This window comes from Nilaparvata lugens, chromosome 10, assembly GCF_014356525.2.
Source record: "Nilaparvata lugens isolate BPH chromosome 10, ASM1435652v1, whole genome shotgun sequence".
In the NCBI taxonomy this organism is placed as follows: Eukaryota; Metazoa; Arthropoda; class Insecta; order Hemiptera; family Delphacidae; genus Nilaparvata; species Nilaparvata lugens.
Genome location: NC_052513.1, coordinates 29,283,701 through 29,307,747, shown reverse-complemented (window position 1 = coordinate 29,307,747; position 24,047 = coordinate 29,283,701). Strand labels below are relative to the sequence as shown.

The 24,047-nt window shown below is 34.4% G+C and overlaps 1 protein-coding gene across 2 annotated transcripts in view; it reads left to right on the top strand.

Moving 5' to 3' along the window:
- LOC111064192 (gonadotropin-releasing hormone II receptor) overlaps positions 1-24,047 on the top strand; it is a 231,142-nt gene that overhangs the window by 200,548 nt on the left and 6,547 nt on the right. The window contains exons 5-6 of one of the 2 annotated variants that reach the window (XM_039437148.1): positions 9,741-9,922; positions 21,023-21,091. In XM_039437148.1, the coding sequence (XP_039293082.1) occupies positions 9,741-9,922; positions 21,023-21,091 (251 nt within the window). The remainder of the gene's footprint in view (positions 1-9,740; positions 9,923-21,022; positions 21,092-24,047) is intronic. The other variant, XM_039437149.1, reaches the window with a different exon arrangement.

Here is a 24,047-nt window from a genome sequence, read left to right as displayed (position 1 = left end):
AAATTCGTCGGCCTCAACGACAGGACAACTGTGTCGAACATGTGAGAACACACACGTTCGACAAACAAGTTGTGTCATCGTCAAAAGATTTCGAACACACTTTTTTGAGATTAGGATTTTGTATCTTCGATTTGTTATGGTTAATTCTTCTTCACTGCTGTATTTATCTGGGGTTACATTTTTTCTGTATCACTACAATTCCCAATTCTCTAGTGACTTATTAATTAATAGTATTGGTTGTCATTTTTATGTTAGAAACTGTTGTCAAAAAGCCGTTATCATACGAAGGCTTTCTTCGAAGACATGTCAGTACATACATGCTCAACACACCTATTGTCCTGTTTTTGGTGGCCCGCCTAGTGAAATATGAAATAGAATTATTGGAATATTCTACTTACATATTATTGTGAGTAGCAGACGCGCTTCAAAACACTGTATTGAAATAATCTTCATCATCATTAGCGCCATGATTAGTTCACGATGATTGGATGGCTGCAACAACCAGAAAATAATGTTCATGAATAGAATGGAATTAATGATGATGAATCAAAATGACTATATTTGAAAATGAAAAATTCCAATGATCTGAAGAAGGGTGACATTGATTTGAAGGAGAATAACTATGACAATTCAGAATGAATGACGGTGAACATGAATGAAGACATTGTCTAATGTCATTATCAGTCAGTATAGAATGAAATCAACATTCTATACTCACTGGTGCAGTTGTGCATGTATGAATGAATGAATGCATCATTGAATACAATATTCATCAGCAATGTATGCATACTACGTGCGTATATACATAGTAAAATATTGTGCATTATATGAGTTAGTTTACATCACGCTCATTTAAGCCACGCCTGTCTTGTTGCGTGTTAAAGCAAACAAGTACTTTGTATTGTCATTGGATCCCCACGGACTACAAAGCATTGTGAAAACAAGCCTAACAAGCAACAGAATTCTAACTTGAGCTTGTAAATAGAGTACTACAATCGCTGTGGCTTGTTGGGGGAGAAGATTCACTCCAAAATGTCAGCATTGGTTGAATGGAAAGCATTGAGGTTATGTATAAGGAATGCTGACAGTTTTAAGTGAATGAAACTGCTGCTCTTTGTGAGTAAGACAGCTCCACTGTCAGATTTTCATTGAACTACAGTTCTGTGTTCAAATTTCCAGTTTATAATGACTTAGTATCTGGTTTTAGCTTTCAGTATTTATTAGTGTTTTGAGCGTAGTGTACGGAGCTTATTCATGAGGATCATTCTATAAAAATGATATTGTAATATTAATTAGCCTAACTCGAGTCAGCCCATAACCTGAGTCAGGAAATTAAAAAGAGAATTGATCAAGGAAACCTAGCTTACTTTGCAAACAGAAGTTTAATGGAGTCTAGACTTATATCAAGATGCACGATAGTAAAACTATATCAAACATTTATAAGTCCGAAAGTTTCGAAACTTGGGTTTCGAAAGTGAAGTAATAAGAATTCATGGCCCCATATGTGAAAATGGAGAGTGGAGAATCAGAAGCAATGCAAAGATAAGTAACATGCAGCTGGGAAAACATATAGTAAGATTTATAGAATCTAGGAGAATCAGCTGGCTGGGACATGTGCAAAGTATGGAGAACAACAGGATCCAGAGGCAGATGCTTGTTGGAAGTATGGAAGGAACGAGGAAAAGAGGTCACCCGAGAATACATTGGCTGCAGGATGTGGAAAAAGATCTAGTGTGCCTAGGAGTGAGGAACTGGAAGAGACTGGCTAATCAGAGAGATGAATGAAGGCGAATTGTTGAGGAGGCCAAGGTCCACGCAGAGCTGTAGCGCTTCGTTAGTAAGTAATTAGCCCAACTCATATACAGTAGCACAAAGTTTGAATAGAAATTTTAATTCTCAGTATGATGAATAAAGCATGCAATCTTATTGATGATAAATAGGGGTGCCCACATTGGGGGAGGAGGAACTTGGACGCAGACTGCGTACTTGAAATTTTTGGGAGGGGGGTCTCAATCTTGGAGGACGACATTTATTGGGTTTCAAGGGGGGATAGCAGTTGCATTTACATCAATCATATACATACTGTATACACAATAGTTATTCTATAATTTATTGAATTTATTCATGATAATGAAGTCTTCATAGCATTAGCCTTCAGCGCCTTGCGTGATCATATGATCACAAGCTACACAGCCAGGAAAATTTACTCAATATGAAGTTACTATTATCGTTTCATGGATAGTGTTCATGTCATTGTATTGGAAATTATGAATTCTGTCTAATGTGGAAAGTCCTATATATTTTTCGCCATTGAACAAATCTATTCTATCCTAAACACAGTATTCTATATAGGAAACGTACATTAATTATATGCAAAATAATCGTAATTTTATAAATGTACGAGAATTCTATTATCCTTACCTTGCTCATCCATGTTATTCCATTTTTTTCCATTCTTCCATGTTAAATTTCTTACAAGTTCAAATAAAAGATGTCTTCAAACATTTATAATACACTGCGAATTGGAACCTTGGCCAACCAGATATTGTTCAATGAATGATTTCTGATTGCCCATCGTTGATAGAACAGTCTACAAATAGGTACAAAGGATGGAAAAGTATTTACTCTATGAATGTCACTAACCTGCTATGATATAGGTTTGACTAAAAGACAATAGGTGGAATGGCACTGCAATCTATAAAGTGCTATACCAATGGAGGACAATGAACAAATATAAGATGGGACATCATAATTATGATAGTGATAACTCACACTAATTAAGTAAAATTAAGTTAAACCACGGAATAGAGAACACTATAATTATTTCCTTCCTATGGTTTCCTTTTTCCGTGGTTAAACTTAGTACACATTAATCTCACAACTAGACAATTTTAACACATTCTAAGAATGTACTGAGTATTAGAAATTATTCAATGTACAACCTTATAATTAGTCTATTGTGGAAAGACAAAAAGGGATGAAGGAGATGGAAGAAGGATTTGTTACATTTTTCATGCCCGGAAAAAAAATAAACAGGAAGAAAAGCAGAAAAAAATTAGGTGAGCGTAAAAACTAGAAAATTAGAATGAGTAAACGATGGATGAGAATAAACTATTGAAGTGAGAGAAGATAATGGAAAGAATGATTTAAAACCAAAGGAGAAGAATAGTTTTGAGAAATCGTGGGAAAAAAGGAAAAGTGATGGTGAGTTTGAAGTCGGAACAGGCAATTTGCCTAATCCTTGTAGGAAGACGACGACGACGATTTATTTACAATGCAAATTAAACTAATGTAATAACATTGGAAGATAAAATAATAAGGTAGTCCTTGTGCTATTTTTCCTCCAAATTTATAGGTAACAAAGTCCAAGATAAGGTTAGAATTTCACGTGTACAATTTTTATAAAATTTTAGTCCAAAATAAACATAAAAAAACTATAAATTTTGAATTCAGATGGCCTAAATTGATAAATTAACTAGAAATATTCCACCTAATTACCATGATTGCCCATCGTTGATAGAACAGTCTATAAATAGATAGAGGGATGAAAAAAAATATTCACAATGAATATCAACTAACCTGCAAAGACGCATATGATATAGGTTTGACATAATCCATAAGAACAATAGGTAGAATGGCACTGCAATCTAACTCTTTTAAGTTAAAAGTATTTCAATTATTAATATACGTGTGAGTGCTATTGGAATAAGTGCTATACCAAAGGAGGACAGTGGACAAACATAAGTGGGAAAATCATGGAATAGTAATAACTCAAACTAATTATGTAAAATCAAGGTAAACTTAATACATATCAATCTCACAACTGGACCATTTTAACACATTCTAAGAATGTACTGAGCATTAGAAATTATTCAATGCACAACCTTAAAATTGTGGTAAGAGGAAGAGGGATGGAGGATATGGAAGGATTTGTTACATTTTTCAAGCCCGAAAAGCACAAACAGCAAGAAAAGCAGAAAGTTTTAGGTGAGCGAAAAAAAAGATAATTGAAATGAGTGAACATTGGAGAAGGATAAACTATTGAAGTGGGAGAAGTTGAATGAAAAAGAATAATTTAAACCCTAAAGAGAAGAATGAGTTTCTAGAAATCGTGGGAAATAAGGAAAAGCGATTCTCACTTCTCAGAGATGAATCAGGTAAAACTTTAATCTGACTCATCCTCACGTTTTGTTAGAAGAGCAGGAAACAACATCCAGTTGGTCCCTGGAAGGCATTCAAATATTCATCAATACATCCCGAAAACAATACAATCTACTCAATTAGAATGGAAGAATTGCAAAAAAGGAATCACATGGATGAGCAAGGTAAGGATAATAGAATTCTCGCACATTTATAAAATCTCGATTATTTTGCATATAATTTTTGTAAATTTCCTATATAGATTACTGTGTGTAGGATAGAATAGATTTCATTTTCCAATGACAAAAAATAAAAAAGGACTTTCCACATTAGAGAGAATTCATGATATTTATCATTTATATGATGTATACTTATTATATCAATCAATCAATAAAGAATTATTCAAAGACAACACTCAGGTGATTCTGAGCTACAGGATTTTCTAAGACATATTCCATCAAGGCTGACACATTCACGCTTCCAACCTCTAAAACATTTTGATTCATCCCTAAAGAAGAATTAAGCTTCTTCCTGGAGGATTCTTCACGACATAGCATCTAATATCAGTTATATCAGTCAAAATTTTGTTATAGTAGAACTATCTATCAATATTACGTTCGATAGATCAATCTATAAACAGATTCAATAGATGGAAGATTATTACCGTTTTGGTCAGGGCTACTCTTCAACTTTATTCATTATCAAGAAATAAGAATCACTAAATTTATTTTATTCACTCACTTGAAAATGACATTAATTTTGTTGTAGGTGAAACTTCTTAATAGGGGCACTTAGTTTTTTATTTCTTATTTCTTGATGAAAAATGATATCATATTAACTTAAATTTCAGGTTACAATCAGGATCGCAGATAACTCACGATTCGATAAAGTTTAATATATCAATCTCGATATCAGATTATCTTCCACGATAGCCTCTGTGTTATGGTTCTACTACAAGACAATTGAACCAATATTGAACAAAAGATTTAACCCAGTGAACTCCAGAGTCAAATTCCAACATCGTGAATACACTTCACTAAACCGAAAACCAAAACAAATACTGTAGTATGGGAGTAGTATAATAGAAAGAATGGAATAAAAATGAGTACGTAGTATTGGAAAGGGTTGTAAGATCATAATCATAACCTGCGGAAAATCGGAATATCATTTCGTTTATAGAAGTCAACATTTTTGTGAGGAGAATGTAATACGTGCACATTGGATAAAACGATAGCAATATTCGCCTCAGGCTAGATTTTCCCATTGTAATAAGAATGTATCTGAAGCTGCAGCTATCCTTGCTACTTTTTACTTTTACTTGATCTCAATAATAAGGGATTTCATTTGATCAAAGTATTCTATCACATCATATTGCATTGAATTGGAATGGTATATTACTGTATAATTTTGAATTTGATTTGAAGTACTTTATCACTGATTTACAGGCTACAAACCACTGTATCACGCATTTATCAACGCAATTACTATATATAATTTTTTTAATACATGTATTCTGATTATCTTGGCATCACCTTCTCTCGATGGTCAAAATAATTCAGTAATCTAATTTGAGTATGAGAAATAGGATTGAACAAACTTGACGTCGAGTAAACTTGATATGAAATTCATCCACTAATAAATCATCTATTAACCTTCTATTTATTTATTTATAAGGTTATTCACTGCTGTTTTTGTGATGGTACGCCGTACTGCTCCCTCTTGCGACAAAAAAATTGAAAATATTTTGTAATTTCATGTTAGCCATTATACTCTGACATAGCTTTAAAACAAATTTCTTCAGGAAAAATTCCAGAGGGCTGACTCCTTTTCTAAATATGTTTATGAATCCCTTCCTCACAGAAACATTGCATACCGGAACTTATATGGTTAGAAAAAAGCACTGATGATATTCAACCATATGATCAATATTTTCATGATTTTCAAATTCTATAAATCTGAAATTGCATTTATAGTTTACTAGCCGTCAGGCTCGCTTCGCTCGCCATATCCGTCTAGCAAGGGGGCTCCGCCCCCTGGACCCCCGACTGGATCGCCCAAGAATGAGATCAGCAGGCTCGCTTCGCTCGCCTGCATTTTTCATTTGAGCATTTTTATCATATGTTAGGACAATCCAGTCGAGGGTCCAGACTAAACGTCTGGCTAAACGGATATGGCGAGCGAAGCGAGTAGTAATATTCCCAGGCGGCTAGTAATATAATATTCCCAGGATTGAAGTAGCAGTGCCCAATCAATTTTTCCGCGATAAATGCATTTAAATCTTCAACTTGGTGCCAACCTAACAAAGTCAACTCAACTTAATGCCAACCTGACAAAATTATTAATTTAGTTGCCAGTTAACAACTGGTTCGAAGAGGTACTCTATCTAGATTATAGTTTTATATAGGGATGTAAATTCCGGGACTGATCTCCAATCCCGGTATTTCGGGATTATCCAATATCAATCCCGGGATCCCGGGACTGATCCCGGGATTGGCAAAAATTAGTTTAATGTATTTTAACCAATTGTTCCTCCTCAATAACATATTCAGTAACAGTGTGTGGATATGAAAAAGGGCCCATTAAAGAGGGAGAGGCTATTATTAAAATAAACAAAAAATACTTGGGAATAATATTAGAATTGAACATTCTATTTCTATAGATGTTTTCAAGATTAGGAGTAACTGTTTCATTTCATGTCCTACCTCAAATTTGCTGTATCCCAGATGATAGTGAGAACTGAGGAAAGCAAGATAACTCATCAGAGTATTTTTTATGTAGAACAAAAGCATTTCTATCCTACATCAGGACGGGATAGAGCATACACACTTGAATTACGTCAAATACTGTAAAGTGGATCAATATCACTTGAATTAATAATATCAATAATAAAATAGAATACTTTTTGTAAGACCGTAACGCCATACCAACCAAACAACGCGAAAGCTCAACCACTACACTACCAAATGAAATTTCGTAGAGCCAACTATAATATTTACTTCAACTAAGTTAGATAATTCTACTTATGATAGAGAAAGAGAAGAGGAGAGAAATGATTAGACAGAGTTAATTAATAAATAATAGTTAAGTGCTTTTTTATTTCTGATTTCTGAAGTCTTTTTAAAGTTCGGAATGCAATTCAAGTAAATGCCATCAACACTATTGCAAATATTGCGCCGTCTAGACTGGTAATTGTGGTGCTCTGTAAACAGAAACAAGAGTGTAGAGACATAACAATCGATCAACAACCATTCTGACAATTATGCGAACTGATAATGCGAATTCTATTAAGCCAGTACAGAGTACAGTATACAATCAATATTATGTATAATATGCAACTGTAGGCTGTGCCTGCAGAATAAATTAGTCAAACACTTAGAACAATAAATTAGTTATAAAAAATCATATTCATCACCGTAAATGAATTCCATATTGATTTTTTTTTGGAAAAATATGATTCACAATTTCAGGTTTACAATCCCGAAAATCCCGGGATTGACGCTGAAAAATCCCGGGATTGTTAGGTATCAAAAATGGACCGGGATCCCGGGATTGACATCCCTAGTTCTATAGTAACATATGATATGGAAATTTCAATTATAATTAAGAGATTGGGAGAAGAAGAATATACATGCTAAAAGACGAACTTTAAGCCCTTAAAAACCACCCTTAGAGTTAAAATATTGCCAAAAGATTTCTTAGTGCGCCTCTAAAGGGCCAACTGAACATACCTACCAAATTTGAACGTTTTTGGTACGGTAGATTTTTAGTTCTGCGAGTGAGTGAGTGAGTGAGTGAGTGAGTGAGTCAGTCAGTCAGTCAGTCAGTCAGTGAGTGAGTGCCATTTCTCTTTTATATATATAGATAGTATTATGGTTGTTTACAAGAATATCACATCTTAGATTCGAAGGGTTGTGTGGCAGAGAGGACCTGGAGCCCTAACTCCGCTCTTATAAAGGCAAATAATCAATCAATCTTATCATAATCGTATAGTACCGCGATACAGTAGTTTGAAAGTACCACCCTCTATGAGTCTGTCTTATCTTGGCCAGTAGCAAGGTTTCTTATCTACAGTTCAGCAGTTCAGTCGACTGCTACTCATCAAATTGCTTCATGCAATACTCATATTATGCTACAATAAAATAGTCTGTAGATAATCTTATTAAATGAGAACTTTTTGGATCAATGGAGAAGCTGGATATCAAACACATCATATCGAATAATAAGGTGCGTACAGATTTATGCGCCGCGAACATGAGCAATTGACTTTTAATCAGCTGATGCCAAGCTTTTTATATTTGTATCTTACCGTTTCTGTAAAAATACAGATATAGTCAGCTGATTAAAAGTGAATTGCTCATGTTTGCGGCGCGTATATCTGTACGCACCTTTACGTATTTATCATCGTGTAGTAATATACGTTTTGCCACTTATCATCAATGTATTTTATCATTCATTTTTGTGGAAGGATTTTCAAATGCTTAGTCGCTTACTGAATTTTGTGAGAACAAAATATCGGGTTGAAGAAATGAGACGGGGCCGCCGAAAACAATGAATGGACAGGTAGAAGTTCTAAAGACCCTTCAGTGGTCCCCTATTGCTATTAAATTTCAACATTTTCGTGGTCTATTGTTAGGTTTACTACTCCAAGCAATATATTGGTGGACCAGTGTGGTTACTTGAAGGCACTTTCAGCTGTAAACCAGTGGTAGCATACAGTGATTGGATGAACACACACACTACTATCGATGATAAGTACAAATTTAGTGGAACGTAAGTGGTGTGTATAGCTCACATCGATTTTTGGACTTACATTTGTTAGCTGTACTTATAAATTCTATGATATCGAATGGGGCTTGACAAACATATGATACACATAATATATTTGTCAAGTTGTGTTCAATCTAATAGAATTCGAAAGGACGCCAAAAAATCGTACGTTCAATAAGTATCGAATTGTATGTAACTCAATTAAGTCTATATACAGCTTGTAAGCAAGTTGAGTTTCATCAAATGAGCCATTGGGAATAATACAATAATCACAAGTACTTGATCAATGATTTACATCCAATAATTGCAGAGAATACAAGTAACAGATGTATAGTGCAAAGTAATAGATAAGTTAGTGCTACTAGCTAACAGCTAGAATTGCCTTCAAGAAAGCACAGGGGCCACTAATGAGGGTAATGAAGCTGAATCAGAGGACAATAAAGTATGCTATAAGATTTATATCGTTATATCGTCACAATTTATAGTCGAGAGAGAGGATGTATCTTTTTGGAACAATAGCCTAGTGCACAGGTAGCGCGGCCACGTCTCCTTTCTTTCACACCAAAATATCTTACTCTGTTATCACAGGTTTTTCAAGTAAGTTCATACATGTTTTCAGAGTCGAAAAACTTCAATTCTTGTTATCAAACTTCGTACACGGATTTGTACATGATTTAACAAATTAATAATAAAATCGTTCTCTGTATCACCCGTGTAGCCTTCATACTCACCACCTCACTTTATACCAATTTATAAACTATCATAATATTATAAATTATGGTTTTCACAGTACTTCAATCTTTCAAAATCGTTTTATATGATTGTTTTTGAAGGTACATGGTGGACCGGAGTTCGGCCTCACAGTTCAACCCTCGCTTGCAGGATTTCTTCTTCGTGATGGCAGTCTCGAATTCGTGCATGAATCCACTGGTCTATGGCTCCTATAATCGAAAGGAGTGCTCCAGATTCCTCTGTTTTTCAGCTTCGGAGAAAAGGCTGGGACGTCGATCACCAGGTTGGTGTACTCCTTTTAGTCCTTCATTCTCTTCTCATTTTCACCTTCTCTCACTCTCCCTCCTTGATTTCCTTCATCAATCCTTGTTCCTTTATCCTTATTTTGAATCCATTCTCACATTCTTGTTCGAATACATCATTCTCTCTTCTAACCCTCAGTCAATAGTCATCGCCTCATCTTCGGCCATTTCCTTTCCCATCTCTCCCAATGATCGCCAGTAATTTCTTTTGCCGTTACTAATCAATTTCCTTCTCTTCTTTCTTTCCACATGCAATAGTTATTTCATGTTTCAGATCATTTAACGGTCATTAATCTTCATTTTCTCCAACCACCACTTTTTTTTAATTCTCACCTCCATCCTTCTGAAATTTTACTTCCTTTTTCAACTTATGCAGTATTTTGTTTCATCAGTCCATCTCCATTCCTCCATTCTTGCTTGAGCTGTTCATCAAATACTCATTTCTCCATTGAATTCTCACTATTCCACTTCTCACTTCCTCTAACTTCTCACCTTATAATATCTAAATGAGTCTTCTATATTCTTTTCTTTATCTTGTTTTCACGCCTCCACTTCCAATTCCATTCTATTCAGTTTCCATCTTCATGAACTCTTTTTATCAAATTCACCTTACCATGTCCTCCAACCTTGTTCTCTCCTCTACTCTACATCCAATGTATCGTTGAAATTGACCCATCATTCCTCCTCCTTATAAATTTCTATCAAATTCATCTTCCACTTTCCCACAAACCCTTATTCTATCCTCTCCTTTTACTGTTCATTTCTACTTATCTCTTTCATCCCACCCCCATAAACTGGCATCAAAATCAGACCCAGACCCGAACAACTACAACTACTCCCGATTCCTTAAATTCTTTCCTCTGACTCACTCATATCCTCACTCCGCTCGCTCTAATCCCTCATAAAACTCTGAAACCTCTCATAAACTTTCTCCAAATCCACAACTTACTTTCTCCTATCTCCTGGTTTCTCTTCATCAGACACGATTCCCCACAAAAGTGAAGAACTATTTCCTCGTTACAATGGAGCAAATGCATACAAGTTGCAAGTTCAGCATTTTTCTGTTTCGAATTCAGCAGGTTCTCTGCTGCAAATCATACGAACATCACAAACTTATATGACATTCATCAGCCAATTATCAAATTAATGCATGCATTAACTATATATATATTCTATTCAAACAATGAACAAGTCAACTTATAATATGCGAGTTGAATAGAATAATGTGAATAATCATTTCAAATATAATTTTAGTTTTCAACTGACTGAAATTGAATGAAATTGTTCTGTATATTTCCAATAGGTTTGATTATTCTGGTAAAATTGCAAATATACAGTAATTTACTAGTAACTTGTACTACACAGTATTGATAATAAGATGTTTCTATTATAGTCCTCCAATGTTTATCTTGATTTGGGATTCATTAAAAAGTGTAGCTTTTTCTCTGTGATGCATATAGAGAAATACTTCAGGGAAAACGTCAATGAAATTTTGTTGTGGTTAGATTCTCTTCTTCTCAATTGCATATATAAGTTCCCAAATTATTACATTTTCCTATAAACCTCGTGCACTATATTAAATACCTCAATAGTGCATGCTGAAAGCTGGTATTTACACCCACAGTAACAGTATACATTTCAAATTTAATAAACTCTCGTGGGAAGAAACTTAGCTTGAAAATATCATGTCTTTCATAAATACTAAAACTAGACATTTTTAATACGAAATTCCAAGTTTTTCTAGCTTGCTCCCTGAACACTTCAAAGTTCTATTCAGTATCTAGTCTTTTCAAATGTTTTATAATACTCAACCTCAATCAAGTACTTTTAATCTTGCCAGAATAATTTTAATCTCCCCTTATGTTTGTGTTATAAGCAGTTCGACCGAATTCGCCAAGCTTTACTCTGGCCAGCGCCAGTCCCTTTATAAGAGTAAATTAATAATAACTCCAAGTCCTTCCTTCTCATATTATGCCATGGCTGCAGCAAAGTATTTTTCCTCCTAAGATTTACTTTGATGAAGACAAAGAGAGAGATCTTCTCGAGGTAGAAGATGAGAAGGATGTGTGAAGAAGAAGAATTAATTGGAGGTGGGTAGGAGGAAGAGGATGAAGATGAGGAGTGGTGGTGGAGGAAGAGGTGGAGGAGGAGGAGGTGGTGGAGGAGGAGGAGGAGAAAGATGGGGAGAGAAGGATAAGGAGAAGAAGAAGAGAGTAGGAGAAAGAGAGGAGAGTAGGAGAAGAAGGAGAATGAGAAGAGTGAGGTGCAGTAGGAGGAGCAGAAGGAGGTAGAAGAGGGGGAAGATAAGAAGGAGAAAGAGGAGAAGGAGCGCAGGAGGAGGAGAAGAGAGAAAAGGATGACGAGGAGGAGGAAAAAAGGAGGAGAAGGAGAAAGATAACGAGAATGAAAAGGAGGAGGATGAAAAGAGAAAAATAAGAAGAAGAAGGAGATGAGCTGGTTCTCGTTGACCCAATTTTGAGCAGGAGTTGGTTAAATAAACTTCAAGTTCAAATAGAAAGAGTTGGGGATGCCACTGAATAAAGATGGATGGTGGTTGGATTCCTAGAATGCTCATCATTGCTCCAATTCAGCCAGGAAGGGAGACCAAGGTTCTGGAGAGGGGGTGATGCGGAGGTATTTGAAACAAAATTCCACAGTTTATGAAGATCAAGGACGTAGTCCAGAATGGCATCCTCGATAAAATTCACTTATAATAAGTTATAATGGGAATGAGTGTTTTTTCATGACCCCCTCTATAGAATGGAATCAATAAAATAATACATTACTTTGATATGTTCATTACTGGTTGCAACTTACAATGTACATGAAATCAACTATGAAAGTCTTTTTTTTAAATAATATCAATTTATTTATCCGATCATTCAATAATTGCAATCTATTACCAAACCCTTACAGACAAGAGGAGTTGGGAGAAAATATAACACTCAATTCTTGCTCAATTCTTTCTGGAATTGGGAACAGGGACAGTTTTGGTTGAGCCTCTTTTTTGTCTCACAAAGATTGTCTTGATTGCACTATATCACCACTGAATCACAATCATACTACTTATATCAACTCCTATCGACATGTATTTCTCATGGAATTCAATCTGAAGATTTCACCAAGACTAAACAAATAATATCACCAGCTGATATTGAGCTTAATAAACTTTTTTATCAATTCATATTTTATTTAAACTCAAATTTTCTTTAATTAATGTAGCCCAATCCATAATTTTGAAGATCTTCCCTCTTGAAACTATGAAACTATACTTCAACTGTCGGTCCCGGCTGAAGTATGACAGTCGTAAGGCCCATTGACGGCTTAAATTATATATTCAGGCGGTGGGACCTTCCCGCAAGGGACTCCCCACCAACAAAAGCCGTACGAATTTACTTTTTTACCAGCTGATACCGTTCAAATACCGTGTACATCTACTTCATATTGCTATAGACAAAATAATGTACTTTATTGGGCGTCAACGAGTTGAAACAAATATTCAGTAAAAATTAAAAAGTATGATTCAATAATTAACAAAAAAGATTATCAATCACAATCAATAAAAGCATTGATACAGTAGAAACAATAATTTACTTTATTTGGGGTGATTTGATGTTGTGTTTTGTTTTTCATATATGTTCAAGTTTGAATAGGCTTTGAACAGATTGAATAGATGTATTGATAAGTATTAAATTATATATTATCACTGAGTAGAGATATCATCTAGATTATTTGTGTTTGATATTATTCAATAAATATCAATAGCACCTAAATTTTATAGATAGTTCGCGTAACAATTTAGTGTGTTTCCTAGTAATCATTTCTGTTGTCATCTATTTTCTAGTAGAACCCTTACATTGCAATTACATTCCTGAACAATTCTAGGAAAATTCATCAAAAAACTGTGTAACAATTTGCACTAGAATCAATGGAGTATTCGAGCTTGTTCAATCACCCATTATTGAACCGGGCTCCGCTCAGCTCCAATCTGACAGCCTTGAATTTGCATTTGCTGAAGCCTGTTTTATCAGCGATTGTCAGCTGCGATTATTTGTCGCTGAAATTGGATGAGCGCTATTTTGTGGCTCAGAAATAGGCCTCCATTAGTCGTACGATTAGGTCCCATCAATCAAAAACAGTGATCGGTAATCAACAACGAGAAATTGAATTCCAGCTCGGAAAAATCAATTATTGCGTGAGTTATGGAATTTACTGGTTCATTTCCAATATAATACTAGTTATTCTGGAAGGCACTCTTGTATCATTGGATTATTTTTAGGACTATTATGTTTATGGTTACAACTTTTCAAATCAATATTGATATCAAAATTAAGTTGGACAAGAGCCTACTAATTTTTCACTTTAAAACTTTGTGAGTAGTGTGGGTACATAAACAGCCCAACGAGAACCCATCAAGAATACAAACAATGGATTGAGTAATAGAATCAACTACACCTTCAATTTACAGGTTATTTGTGAAAGACATTGTAATAATATGGTTTATGGTCATACAAGGATACATCTGTAATTTATAGAATGTTGATTCCGGGTAGAACAGTCTATATTTTGAAAATTGAAGTAAGTCAGTGGTTTAATTCCAATTTCCCACCTCGCAACTCACAATTTTTGTGAGTGAAAACGTATTCTGCTCAGTAAGATATTATGAGTTATGAGGCTTCGAAAATTTCAAAATTTTTCTTCATATTTATCTATTCACATTACATTGTACTACATACATTTAAGTATGAATATCAACCTTACCTTGGTCGAACGCTTGAAGCTGCTTCCAATCTACCTGATGTTCCTTACTCTCTCGTGTTTTTTTGAAAAAATCAGTAATTGGATTTTTCCGAATCTGGGATATTTATCAACCCTTCAAGAGCATTTCATTTATCTATCTGTTTTTAAACCAATTTCTGTTATAAGAATATCAATTTCAATTATAGCCCAGGAATATAATCACAATTATTACAGAAAGTAGAAAGTACAGAGTAGTGAGGAGTAACAGAGACAACTGATACAATATTAAAAAGTATCTTTTCTCTATGGTAGTAGTAAGTAGGGTTCAGGCCATTCACAGTAGAACATACACGTGCCTAAGTCATTCCTACATAATTTCAGGGTTCAACATTTTAGGAATTCGAGCTTGATGGGTTCTTTGAGTCATCCGGAAAAGTGGGAAACACAAATAGTCGAAAGAGAAGTGTGTATCTCAGAGGGAATAGTAGATGTGAATGCAAATAGGTGTGTGATGGATCTGGCAACAAGTTGAAAGAGAAAGAATAAGCATGCGTTCAATGACCTCTGTGGAAAGTTAGTATGTAGAATTTGTGCTGAATACTAAAAATCTGTTTTATTAACTTTTTCATTGTAGAATTTTTTAATGAGTTGTGCTTGAATCAATTAACTATTTTCCTATAATGAAAGACGAAGACATCATCTTCTACATATGAATTCTATAGGCAAAGTGAAGATTAAAGATGTAGCCCACTGTACGAAGAAATAGAAGAGAACCATTCCAGTGAAAAGAGAATACAGGAAAATCAAATACAGTGTTCCATTAAAAAACTCCAATTCGAAGAAACAGGTTAAACATTTTCAGAACATGATTAATCTACTTACAAACTTGACCAAAATCAAATTTAGTCAAACCCTCCAAAATGATTGAATTTTCAGACCTTTCTGCCACCTCTGAAAAATTCATGAGAAGGGTGATGTAGTTCATACTCCTCCATACCCCATCCTAAAGTGTAATATCATTTGGGCCTGTCGCAAATTAAGACGCAAGGCAAGCGACGTGACATGACGTGAAGTGAGTTAATGTCATATAGACTGCTAGATGAGTTTTTATCATATATAATATATAATCATAATATTAACACACAGGTTCAACGAGTTCACACGTATTAGCTTTGTCTAAATGTGAACATTATAATATGACCATAAAATAATATTAACTCATCTCGCAGACTCACGTCACGTCATGTCACATTACGTCGAGTCTAAATTTGCGAAAAGGCTTAGGTGAAACTTTGTTTTCAGATTTTATTGTGTTTGGTCTACGTAGACAATATTTTTTCATAGTATAATTTCCTCAGTTGAATCTTATTTTATTCAAATGAAGAAACTGAAAATACAAATCAGAATAATTTTCATTGATAACACTCTCAATTGAATTACTCGAACTAAAAATTAATTGGCATGATTCTCATTTCCATTATCATTCACAGTAGACGACTTCTGCAAAATTGAATTAAGTAAACGGAGATGAGATTAGTGGAATACTGTTCAGGAAGTATGCAAGCACACACAAGAGCATTTTAAACGTACTTGAGCGCCCACACGGGATCACATACTGACTGCTTCCTCAACCCTGGATAATGTGTTCTATTCTGCCAGCCATCAGGGAAAGAGATTCCACTCAGATAAACGCTGTCCTCCTTTTAGTCGGTCGAACTCAAGTGGACATGACTGGAGTCAAATCAGAAGCCGACTGGAGTCCTGAATGAAAACTATTCGAGTCGGAATCGGTCAGATGGGACTCTACTCAATCTGTAAGCATCGGACGAATGAGAAGTATCGCTGAGGAATTCTGACAGTTTGAAGAGAATCTCACTATAGAGTCAGAATCGAGAGTAAGAATCGAGTCAGATCAGAATAGGACTAGAATTCCACTCAAGTGGACCCAACAGAAGCAGACGGACTTGACAGCCTGGACATGCAGCTCTCATTTCCATGTAGTGTTTGTCGGCTAAAAAGAGTACTCGAACCCGCCAAACTACAATGGCTAAATGAAGGACTCTCTTTGAATTGAAGTCTTGATATCAATAGAGCTTGTTACGGCAGGATTGAACCCGGAAATAATGTCACATTAATACAAACATTTTTCAACGAAGTTCACTACATATAGATGCTCTAAGATTTATTAATTTGAATTCTAGCTTTCGCCAAACATGGTTACGATAATAATAATATCAACGACTATATTTTACAGCACAAAATTTTAATAGACTCGGCTTATTCAACTCAACTGTGTTCTTGGACATGAATTTGGATGTGAATCTTTAAATTGATTGAATTTTCCTATTGGGAAGGCTTTTATGCATGTGTGTGGGTAACGGAATGAGTGCGTTTAGTAATTAATGAGGTGATCAAATGAAATGTCCATCCATGACTATTCAAATCCTGTATTTCAGGAGAAGGGAATACAATAGTTTGAAAAATCAATTTTTTGATCAACGATACCTCAACAAACAATCTCTAAAGACAAATTATCAAACATACTATGCACTGTAGTGGAATTTTCTACTCTTCTCAACAAAAATCACAAATCTAGTTACCACTGTAAAAAAAATGGTAATATTTCTTGTCCAATCTAGACAGCCTTGGATAATCATATTCAATTTACACTCAGCTTGTTACTATTTCAATTTTCCAATTAATAAACAATGTTGGCTATTGCAGTCAGAAGGAAGGTGATCAAGCTTCACTTGGACTGGATCTGGGTCATGAATTTCAGTCAAAAATGTGAATTGTATTTCAAGATCTAAAATGCAAAGTAAAGTATTTAAACAACAACGCTTCAGGCTATATGAAACCTTCACGCTGTTTTTGACTCCCTCCAGATAAAATTTCCTCAATTTAAATCCCGCGACATACATGAAACTTGGATAAAATATGAACCTCTAAATTGATGAGGAATAACCTACTCAATATCAATGGAGTGATAATTTATCCTTGCAATATCCGATAGCGAAGGAGGTGATAATTTATCCTTGCTATATCTGACAGCCAAGTCGACCTATAAACTCCTTCACGTCTGTTTGTGACATACTTCTACATAGAAAACATACACGAGGAAAGGTAGTCGAATTAGAGCACAACAAACTCGATCGTTCAATCGAGTCCAACTGGAGTGATGAGGTAACTACACTCAAATGTGAGTTGTTTGGAACTTTATGTAACTTATACATTCCATTTTATGAATGAGTTATTCATGCCTGTTGGTGATTCATTCATGCATAATATTAGTGTCACGGCCGTGGATTTTTTTCTCAGAACTCTGGGAAACGGTAATTTCAAGTAGTGATGCGACGCTCCCCGTTCGTGATGTTACGTTAACTTTAAAATGCATGGGTTTGATGGGCATCGTTAATAGTAGCGTGTGATATTTTAATGAGACGAATAATGGAAGAGTGAGGTGAGCTTTCAAAATTTAGACCAAAGTGAGGATCAATTTGTTTCGTACTTTGTCGTCCAGTCGTTAACTAGAACTTTGTTGTCAATATTTCATAGAATTTGCAAGTTGTTCAATAATAATGTTCGACTTCCTGATAAAATCCTCAGGGGGTAGGAGAGGAAGGAGAAGATATTATTGGGAAGAATCCAGAATAATGAACCAAATAGGATCATAAGAAATACGCCTACAAGAGAAAAAGATAAAAATTGAGAGGATTTGTAATAGGAGTGGAACAAGAGATTGTTACAGTTCAGATTGGAACAATTGTTAGAATATTCTACGGAATATTGTAGAATAAAAAGGAAATGTACAGTGAAAGAAGAATGACAAAAGACAGAGGCAACAGTAGAGGAGGACAAAGTAAGAACATAACAGAGTTGTAAGGACATTTATAAGAGATGCGCAGGAAGGAGGAAATATAGAAAACGTTAGAAGGGATGATAAATTATCTGAATAAATAGGAGTATTAACGAAGGAGAATGAGGAAGTGGTGGAGAAAGAAGGGAGAGGAGAAAAAATTTAAATATTTCAAAGTAGGAAAATAAAGGAGCCATAGAGGAAACCATGGGAGGTACCAAGGTCATTCGGAACTGTATAGTCAGCTAAATTGAAGCAAAAATAACGCTCATGTAATGAATGAAGTGCCAATAGCATGAGAAAATAGTGATTGCAAGTCTGGTGTTAAAATAAACTGACGGTGAATATTGATTCCATGAGTACAGGTATGAATTAAAATTGGAAACAATTATTGTGAATGCGGAAAGAAAGAGATAGAATCGAAGTCCATTAGAATGAAAATTGTGTGGGAGCAGTAATGAGCCAGACACGATGGGTTGAATTCACATTGAAAGAGCGGGAAAGAGAGAGAAAGAGAGAGAGAGCGATAGTGCGAGAGACTTCCGAATTACTGATTTCTGATAACTTATCGAATAGTTAGGTACTCAGTTGATTGAACACTTGAATGAGTACAGGGAATTCAGCAGTTTCAGACGTCGCGAGATTTGAATAGAAGATTTATGTTGAATAGTCGATTGAGGGTTGATAGTAGAAGAATTACTAGATGAAGGCTATGAAATAGCATACCTATCGAAATACGCTTCAATGAAATCAGACTATTATTTACAGTTGATCAACTTTCATTCCAGTTTTAAGAAATGTTAATAATTGTTTTCATTATTTTGAAATGTTTACTGTATTGGTACTGAGTACGATTCACTTACAACTGTCAGCATAGATTGGATGTGGAGGATTACATTATTTAGCACTATATATAATTTATAAATAAATTCTTAAAAATATATCTCACTTCAGTAGCGGTATATTCTACATCTATATTATAGCAACATAGAGTAAAGATTACTGTTTAAGATTATTTATCTCTGATAGCAATATTTTTTGATGTCGTTCCTCGATATGAATCAGAACAGAAACAATGTTATACGTAGTAGTAGGAAACTATCTGATATCGTTTGAAAATTACAATTGTTTCGATAAATATCAAGTTTTTAATACTTTAGTTATCACAATGCATTGGGTTTTGCATTTGATTGTACATTTTGCTTTTTGAAATGCATTTCCTAGTAGAAAATGGAAAAATAGGCTACACTGCATTGATATTGTAATTTTTCAGCATGAATTTTATCACCGTATGTATCGTACACGTGCAAAATAATCAAAAATAATATGAACACAATATACATTTGAAGCAAAAGTAAGAAAGAGAAAGTCCCAGAAAAAAAATTATTGAATAGTGAACTTTGTGGTAGTGTTCGTTAGTGAGAGAAATAAGAAATTAATAGTAAAAAATGATGAATTTAGTATTTGTATGACTCCATGAAAATGAAATTTCTTGAATAATTATTTCCAATATTGCGTCATTGTCTTAATAAAAACATCATCTAGAAATCTCGTAGGGGTTTTTCTATACATCAATAAATAGGGAAGAGTATCAGGGATTGTGTGAGATATTTGAAGAATTATCGCTTGAATTCAATAAGTAGGATTTAAAATGCTTCCAATTTACGATCAAGTAAGGAAGAGTTGTATAGTACTTTGAACAGAAATCAATCTCATTGTGTTAGATTAACAAATGAAGAGTGATCTCATCACCATTCAGGTAAAAGGTGTCTCTATTCTATTTATTTTCTTTTGTATTTCAATGGTTTCAATTAATACACAAGCATGAATATGAATTATGTTATTTTATTTGGAAGATCCAGTATACTACACATTTCTTATTTCTCATTTATTATTTTTAACATGACTTTTCATCAGATCTGAAAGAATCTCACACTAGGAACAAATATGTCAATCATTGTTGATGAACTCAACAATAAAATAACTGATGTTTTATGATAAACAACTGCATGGGACTATGGCTATCTTTCTTTGGTCTTTTTCTTTGATACCAAACACGCTATCCGATTCACGTTATAACTTTTCAAATATTATTAAAGTATCATCACAAAGAATGAATGATATTCTGGTATCACGACTAATCATGAAATAAAAAATTCAAGCAAAGAGTTCATGAAATCACAAAAAATCAACCCACAATAATTACAAACCTTGGTTAGACATCCAACGAAAAAGTGGCCACGAAACTCCGAAACTGCGACTCTATCTGAGAAAACAATTAAAACTCAACTGTGGCGCGTATTACGTGAGTCAGCTGTTTGTAACAGTTAAACAAACCTAGCTGAGCTTGATAAATGTTTCTGAGTTGATGGTGAGAGAATGTATCACGGTGATGATGATGATTTGAAGTGAATTATGATGATAATGGTGATGATAAATTGCAGTGAATTTTGAAGGTGCTGATGTTGGATTTCATCTGTTGCAGATGCTGAATCCAAAGCGGGGCGCACCAGAGCGGTCATATATGAGAAAACTCCCGTAAATGGAGTGAGAGGTACAGAATACATGAATTATTTATCTTGTTACGTCACAACGTATCAAAGCGAAGAAGATAAGCTCACTGCAATATCCGTTTGATGAATTCGGCCGCATTAGATTGCTGATTAATATTAGGAGAGTTCGGGTTGGGTCGAGCTAGTACGTTAAGCTACAATCTAGAAAACTCGAATACATCACGACTGAAATCCACTCACCACATGCTTTAGCTGGAATGAATTTGTAATAAACTTACTCCACTTACATAAGTCCTATCCGCTACCCCAATTCTAAAGCGTTCTAGAACGAAATATCTGGTTTCATTCATCAATAGTGTTGAGCAAAACCTTGAACCTGAAGATATCAAACTAAATAAAATAATTATTATATCCCATTAAAATAATCAGAAAAAGCATCTCCAGTAAATTTATGTTAATCTCATTTAGATGAAGAATAGTTCAACAATAATTTTGAGGAATTTCATATAAGGTTATTAGGGTTAGGCTTTTTAACTAATCTAAAAACATCTGAAATTACTACTAATAAAGATATATTCCATGGGAGCAACTGTATCTTGAATTCTGTATCCTGTATCTAGTATAATTTATTCAAAATTCCATATCCTGCATCCTTTATGATTATAATATTATAATAGCAAATACCTGGTTATTACCAATAGCCAAGCTCATACATCAAAAATCTTCACAACACCTACACTACCTACCTCACTTCCTACTTCCAATTTAATAATAGCTCATTGAATGGATGTTTTGGGGAAGTTTTCGCAAACTTCGACGTTATGTATATGGGTAATATAATTATAGGTATTATAATTATGATAATTAAATTTCAAGCCCAATGAAAAATTTACCGTTAACTCATGAATGGGTTAGTTCCAAGGAACTCCTTAGAAACACCGTATATGCAATCCGCACTACACCACTGTCACCTTGACCTTGAATATGTGAGGATCATGACCACTACTCACTCCCTCAGAGTCTTTCACTTGCCACACTATCCTTGTTCAACAGGTATCAAGCGGGTTGCTTACTCTCGCATCAAATCAATGTAGATTACATTTTTACCGTATATCTGTCTCCAATTTACATAATTATTTTCACTTCTTGATTGCCTCTTGATTTGCTGAGTCTTTATATGATAAGCAAGCAATAGAAAGGGTGAAAAAATTGTCTGAGTTTCCACTCGTATTATTCATTTATTAAAAACGAGAATGTGAATTGTTAAAAAAAAAATGTTTCATTAGCATTCATTCGAATAAAAGTAACATCAAAGACGTCTCAAATAAATTCATCAATGAATTTCGATGTGTTTGACAAACAAGATTTCAAAGTTTCTATGGAAAATTTGTATTTTAATTGATAAATTATTTAAATGATGAAAATAATTTAAATAATTATTTATATAAATAAATAATAATTTATTTCATATTATTCAAAATTGTATTTTGATTAATATTATATTATTTTTACTATTAATGAATAATTTGATTACCATACTTTTGTTTATTTATTCTCCATTATCATTCTATCTTGTATTTTCTATATTGTTTGTAAAAATACATGATTTTGAGAATGAGAAGGAATTATTATTTGTTCAAATCATTTAATTATTACAAAGACAATACTACTTCAAATAAAGAATAAACTCTTTCTACTTCTACCAGTACCTTTTTTCAATTCAACACCCCACTTTACAAACACCACCTCCATCCCCCTCCTCATTACTCCTCTGCTGAACTACTACCGATTTGAACACGAGTTGGTGGTCAACTTGCCCACTAGATAGAGCCATCGTCTCTGTTGTAGGCTACCATGGTTGAATTGCTATTGTCGCTCTCCCAAAATGTCAATACCAAACCACAACTCTACTACCTTGATAAAATACATCTATATAGTTTAGTAGTTGGTACATAACCGACAACCAGTAATGTAATATAAATAGTACCTATCTGTTCAAAAATCCCTCCATCCCTCCACCCCTTCACCTATAACCCACTCCCGACAAAAGCTTGTATTACAGTGAGATTCAGTTGAATTCACTGTCAGCATTGTTTGAGTAGGAAGCATTGGTGATATTGATATAAGAAATGCTGACAGTATGAAGTGAATTTCACTATGACAGTTGGCTGATAATTAAGCAGCCCTTCAAGTTTACCAAACAGTGTTTGGATTTGTCCCAATATTCGGCCATCCCTATCTGACAACAAACCCTCGGCTGACTGCAGTCAAGGATGGGTGGTTTCTGTAGTTGATTCCAGATACTGTCGAATTAGTGAACGTGATACATTACTAGGTTTTGGTATCGCGATGCGCAACAGCTAGTCTATTTGACCATGAGCTGTTATCAAATGCAGAGATGATAGCTCTGTATTATATAGATATGATAGCGGCAATATAGGTAAACTACAATCGGAATCTGGATGCGGTAATATAGATAGATATAGCCCCTATCTGGTCATAAAGATATACCTACACCTAACCTAACATGGAGATTTAAATAAAGATAATGACATGGTAGCTCAATATATTATGAGGATACTCATGCAGGAATCAAGGTGTAGATATGAATGGATATACTATACATCAATAGATATATTGTAAATAAGAATAACAATAGATATGTGCCTAACCTAACCACATATAAATGGATATGAGGACGATAGCTCAAAGTAGAATCCGTAGAGAGAAACTCTCATAAAAATAAATTCCATATTCAGATTCTTAGTTGAATCCAAGATAGAGCTGTACCAGGCCTAAACAGCATGATAACTTATATAAATAACCTAACCTAAGCATAAATAATAGGTACCGTATATTTTGAGATGATGATGATTTTTAAGGTTGAGAGCAAACTATACATAGATGAGAGACTTTTGAATAGTTCCAAATAAAATCAATATAAACATTTTTAGTACCCTTTTTTTGAAAACTTTAAAATATTTTAACGGCTGGTTT